The 6,175-nt window shown below is 42.5% G+C and overlaps 1 protein-coding gene across 1 annotated transcript; it reads left to right on the plus strand.

Annotated features, from left to right (window-relative positions):
* The first annotated feature begins 640 nt into the window (after positions 1–640).
* tmem220 (transmembrane protein 220) lies at positions 641–3,458 on the plus strand. The gene is made up of 6 exons (XM_080724295.1): positions 641–786; positions 882–911; positions 992–1,052; positions 1,533–1,656; positions 1,834–1,893; positions 2,729–3,458. Exons 1-6 carry the CDS (start codon positions 670–672, stop codon positions 2,859–2,861), a joined length of 525 nt encoding a protein of 174 aa, XP_080580421.1. The 5' UTR covers positions 641–669; the 3' UTR covers positions 2,862–3,458.
* The last annotated feature ends 2,717 nt before the right edge of the window (positions 3,459–6,175 follow it).

A 6,175-nucleotide genomic window follows, 5' to 3' on the forward strand; every position in this document is an offset into this window, starting at 1 on the left:
TCAGCTGACCGCGTCGAAAATGGCAGATCTACAAGCTCTCTCTCTCTATCTATCTTCATAGATATATTCTCTGTGAGCTTGTAGATCTGCTGCCATTCTCTCCCTGTCAACACACGCACATGCGCATTGCGCAGGCTGATGCCTGATGCAGGGCGGAGGGGGGGACAGCTTGGTTGTGATTGTGAATCATAAATACAAAAGTATCACATTTAACCTTTAACCACAACAACTCCCCAATAACTACACAAATAAACATAATAGTTTCAGCTTTAAAGAAGAAAATAAGTGTTTCCGCCCGGTTTCGAACCGGGGACCTTTCGCGTGTGAGGCGAACGTGATAACCACTACACTACGGAAACTGCTGATAATATCAATGTCAAGTTCGGTATTTAAACACATCTGTTCCAACATTAGTATATTTGAAAGTGCATGTTAAATACAGTATGACTATGAAACAAATTGTGATATGTTTTTCTTTCGTTTTCCCAAGCAATCGTTTTACAAAGGTCGCAATAAATAAAACATAGGCTAGTGTTTCGCCGGCTCCAGTTTGCGCCCCAAAACCTGACGAATCTGCCGAAAGTGACGAATCTGCCCTTAATTCTGTAATTTACATAGCCTTGTCTGGAGTTAACTTACAGTAAGTTGTCGCACGTCGCGTGCATTACAATGGATCATATTAGCTGCAAGGAGGAGCAGGATCACACCAAAACATACACATTTCTCTTGTGGAAAGTCTGCAATGTGTGCATGTCTTTGTTCTTCGCTTTAGCAACGTATGTGCAGGTGAGCTGTCAGCTGTGTGTTGTCTTTGGTCAAAGATCAAGTCCATATAAGTTCATAAGCTATAACATAACTAAACATTTGTGATTTCCCCTTAGATCAATGACCCCGATGCAGGGTGGTGGATGGTAAGACACACCTTGTGTATCTGTCAGTATTACTTACAGATAGGTCATTTACTAGTAATTTGGTGTATGTTGTGTTGCAGATTGGATATGCTGGTCCTGCAGTCCTGTGTTTATGTATTGGCATCAAACCTCACGTGACAGGTAAGGTCAAGGTGAGGATTTAAAATACACTTGAATTAGGTGTTGGGGAGTAGGCCTATGTTAAAAGGCAACAAGCTCAATACAGTGTTTTAATTTGGCTATTATGTTCTGGCCTCTACACTTCCTGTTTGTTTTTGTTTTTTGTTTTTTTCATTATTATTATTTTTTTCTTTTTTTTTGGGGGGGGGGGGGGGGGTATTGCATTATACTGTCATCTAGTGGCTATATTGTTCTGACAGTAATTAAATATAATTTATTGCCTAATAATTCAAACATTTAGGTAATTAACCAGTACCACTTCTTCGTTGACGGGTTAGGGTTTTTACTAGGGGGTCCCTTCATCTAATGTTCGCCCCAGAATAGGGATGCAAGGGTTCATGTGGTTGATAGGTGATTAACATTGTGGGTGTTATAATAGTGATAATATGATATACTACTGTATAGTTGATTTGATCTCATTCTGTTTTCATTATACTCCAGAATCATCGATTTGGAGGAGTTTTGCTGACATCCATTTGATAATATCGAGTGCAGTTGTTGGCATGTTAGGATGGACACTTTACAAAGAGCGGATTACAAACATCTTCCAAGAAGAGGAAGGGAGGTATTAAAAGTAGTTTTCCCTTTCTTTTATCGGTGGGTTTCCTGCTTATACTTAAGCACTATTATTATTTGGTAGGGGTTTGGGTTGTGTACGTTATTTAAAAAATAAATTTGGAACCAGGTTTTGTCATTTGAATATAATACTGAGGATTTTACAATGTTCACTATTTTCCCCCAGGGAGTTTTCTGGTCTCATGTTGACGGTCATCTGGCTCCTTCTGTGTCGCGACTCTGGAAGGTATGACGATTCTATGACAGCAACACGCATGCCTCTTATCTGAAAGTGTCATTTATTTCAGTATCTTTGGCTTCAGAGAGTGTACCTATAGTCTTGCGTAGCCAGAAGATCGGAGTTCTCCACATGGGCTGGAATAGCGGCAAGAACCGCCGCTACGTTCGCTGCCCTGATACCCTCCCAATATAATTTACAATTCAGGCATTTAGCAGACTCTCTAAATCCAGAGCAATTTACAATAGCAATGATATTTACAATAATCAATACATCAACATCAGTACTTCAAATGCATAGTAATAATAATCTAAGAAAAAACGTAGGTAGACCAAGCTAAAAACTTTGTAAAAAACGTTATATAAAAATGTTAAATAACTAATATAAAAGACCCACCTAACGATTTGCAATTTAGGCATTTAGCAGATGCTCTTCATCCAGTGTGATTTACAATAAGCAAGGTAATACATCAATACATAACAAAAAAATACATGGCATGGATGCAGCTGGGACATATCCTCAGTGATGTAGCCCAAGCTCATCGGGGTTTCAGGTCTCGCAACATCATACCCCTCACTTGGGTGACCCAGCCAGGGTAAAAAAATATTCCGCAAAGCCCGCAATGCCGTTTTGGTTTTACATTTCCAAATTGTTACCCCCCAGTTTGGAGCCCAGGGAATTTTGATGGCACCAGACGTATTGGTAGTGGGAGATCTCGGATCATCACACTGTACACATTTGTACACTCTCTGAGTTACAGATGTTATCGTAACTTCCATCTCTATGAAATGTTATTTGACAATCTTTTTTCTTTTTTTCTTTTTGCTGTACAACTGCTCCTCAGGAGTCCTGTAGGGATGCTCAGAGTGTCAACTGCTGTGGCCATCACCGTGTTCCCCTTTGTGGCTTGGGCTTACTATTACATCAACAAGGATCTGAGAACCAACTGGCCGTCCCACTGCCAAACTGCCATTTAAACATCAATACTGTGTATTCCAGACTTGTTTACTAAAGCCAGAGTCAAAGTAATACTGGACGATGTTATTGCACTTTGAAAAGGAATCTCTCAAATGGCTCGTGAAACGTTCCTGCAACAATTGTAATGCCAATTGGTACCGTAGATTACATCATTAATCATAGTATATTATATAAAAAGGGAAGTTTTAACTATTGGGCAACATATTGTCGTCCTAAACTGCACTGAAATTGCACTTATGACTGTCTTTTACAGTATTAAGCAAAAACAATATTCCGTATCAGATTGAGTGGTGTCAAAAATGTTGCTTCTCTTCTCACAGAATATTGTACAGGTGTGGAGACTGTTGTGTCTAGCCTGGGATCCTTTCACTTTTCAGGGTTTGATCCGGTTGGGAGTAGAAACACTCTATGTCATGTTGTAGTCCCCAAATTACTACAATTTGGCCGGAAAGATCAAACCGGATTCAGTTTTAACCCAAAAATAATTCCTCTGCGCTCAAGGACATACTTTTAGGACTTACCTAATAAACCCCTTGATGCAGCGTAGTTTTGATTTTGGAAAATGTGTGACTTGAGGTTAATCATAATCACCTATAGCCAGGTTGTTTGGGCCAAAATCACAGGTGGCATTTGAAGAATGGTTTCTTTTTGTAAAATGTAGCCCATTTTGTATAAAAAAAGAATAAACTAAATAATCAAACAGTGCCTCTGACAATACATTTAGCATCTTGATTGTATTTACTTTATAAACACTAGCCCTTACCCGTTCAAAGATATGAGCTCCAAAATGGTGTGGGTTATGGGATGTGCACTGTGCACACAGTATATGAGGGATGGAAAGTAACTTTAACTGGTGCAAACTTTAACTTGCATGATGTAGGAGCATCAATGTAAGAAACACGTTTCGTTTAATGGCTACAGAGATCCCCCCCCCCCCCCCCCACCACCCACACACACACACACACACACACACACACACACACACACACACACACAGAGAGAGAGAGCTGGTTAAGCATGTTGCCTCATGCTAGATGCAGAATAGATTAGCCTCAAGCTAGATGCAGAATAGATAGTAGATACACCATAAAAATGCGAATATACAGCATACGATTTGTGAAAGTGACAAACGGGCTTCACAGTTATGTTAGGTGTGTTCATATGCTAATTGTGATGCGATTTCAGATCAATTGCTCCAGCCACTGAGGAGAAACGCTGTTTCAGACAGACCATCGAAGCCGGTGGACAGACAGACACTCACTCACTCACTCAGACAGACAGACAGACAGACATTCACTCACTCACTCAGACATTCGCAAAATTATAGTATAGACTAGACCTTACCCGTTCAAAGATATGTGCTCCAAGTTACTGTAACTGGTGCATGCGTGAGAATATGTGGGAGCATCATAATGTAAGGAGCAGCCCATGGAGGAGTGTATATTTATGATGGATACAAATAATTTAACAGCAAAATTAGGTGAATAGAAGTATGGGGATGTATGCACTTACTGTCTCTACATAGTTTTTTCCATACCCGTTGGAAGATGACCCGGTGCATGCATGACCCATGAATGCAGAGAGAGAGAGAGAGAGAGAGAGAGAGAGTGTGTGTCTCTTCACTGCAACATTCCTAACTGTGAGAGAGGTGTGTGTGGGGCTATGGGATCCCATGGCCTGGAGGAACGGACCGTAACCCTGACAACAGGCTGAGCTGAACAGGCTGTGCACCATAAAAATGCTAATATACAGCATACGATTTGTGAAAGTGACAAACGGGCTTCACAGTTATGTTCAAAGATATGAGCTCCAAAATGATGTGCAGTGTGTGGGTTATGGGATGTGCACTGTGCATACAGTATATGAGGGATGGAAAGTAACTTTAACTGGTGCTTGCATGATAATATGTAGGAGCATCAATGTAAGAAATACCCGTTTCGTTTAATGGCTCCCCCCCCCCCCCCCCCCCCCCCCAGCCCACCCGCCCACCCGCCTGCGCACACACCCGCCTGCCTGCACACACACACACACACACACACACACACACACACACACACACACACACACACACACACACAGAGAGAGCTGGTTAAACATGTTGCCTCATGCTAGATGCAGAATTGATTAGCCTCAAGCTAGATGCAGAATAGATAGTAGATACACCATAAAAATGCTAATATACAGCTAGCTCTGGTCCATAGCGTTAGTGGAGTTCTCCCTAACGCTATGTTCCTCTTCCTCCGTATTCCTTGGCAAAACCGGAACACCCCGCCGTCTGGTCCGAAAATAACAAAAACTGTTTCGCCCCTCATCAAACCAAAGGTATCAGTGGACAGTTGAAAGCTTACTCTACTTAGTGGACGAGGTCTGAGCCCCACCACACGATTAAAATACATTTGTAGGGCAAAATGAAAAATATTCCACCGGATGGAGACGCTCTTCCAGGTTTTTACGAAACAGTGCTTCCAACGTCGCAGAGTTGAATAACACCCAGTGGTACTAATGCTCAGTGTAATTCGGTCCTCTGACCTGCGCGGCAGTAGTGAGTTGGCACCTTGATGGCGACGACAAATAGTGAAAAACGAGAAGAAATGGAGTCTCCATCCGGTAGAATATTTTTCATTTTGCCCTACAAATGTATTTTAATCGTGTGGTGGGGGGCTCAGCCCGCGTCCACTAAGTAGAGTAAGCTTTCAACTGTCCACTGATACCTTTGGTTTGATGAGGGGCGAAACAGTTTTTGTTATTTTCGGACCAGACGGCGGGGTTTTCCGGTTTTGCCAAGGAATACGGATGTAGAGGAACATAGCGTTAGGGAGAACTCCACTAACGCTATGGACCAGAGCTAATATACAGCATACGATTTGTGAAAGTGACAAACAGGCTTCACAGTTATGTTAGGTGTGTTCATATGCTAATTGTGATGCGATTTCGGGAGCGTGTCGCTATTTCGACGTGTCATTTGTTCGACGGCCCGCAATTTCGACGCGCCGATAGTTCGACTTAGGGATCGCGAGATTTCGGCGCCGCTGTTTCGACGGCACCCTTTTTCGAAAAAAAGGACGGCAATGTTTCGACACGACAACTGTCCGACACAACAACAGTTCGACAAGGCAGCACGGTATTTCGACAATGAAAAAACAAGTCTCTCAGCGACACGCTCCCCCCGACAGACTCATGGTGCCAACGCTCCAGCCTCCAGTAGGAGCGAGCAACCCGTAGGTCGCTAAATGATCTCGCCCTCTCTCCGCTCCTAACCCAGCCTTCCCCTCCCCCGACCCTTCTATCGTTTCTAGGCTATTTGTTTTCTGTC

The sequence above is a fragment of the Nannobrachium achirus genome (assembly GCF_963921795.1).
Source record: "Nannobrachium achirus genome assembly, chromosome: 4".
NCBI lineage: Eukaryota > Metazoa > Chordata > Actinopteri > Myctophiformes > Myctophidae > Nannobrachium > Nannobrachium achirus.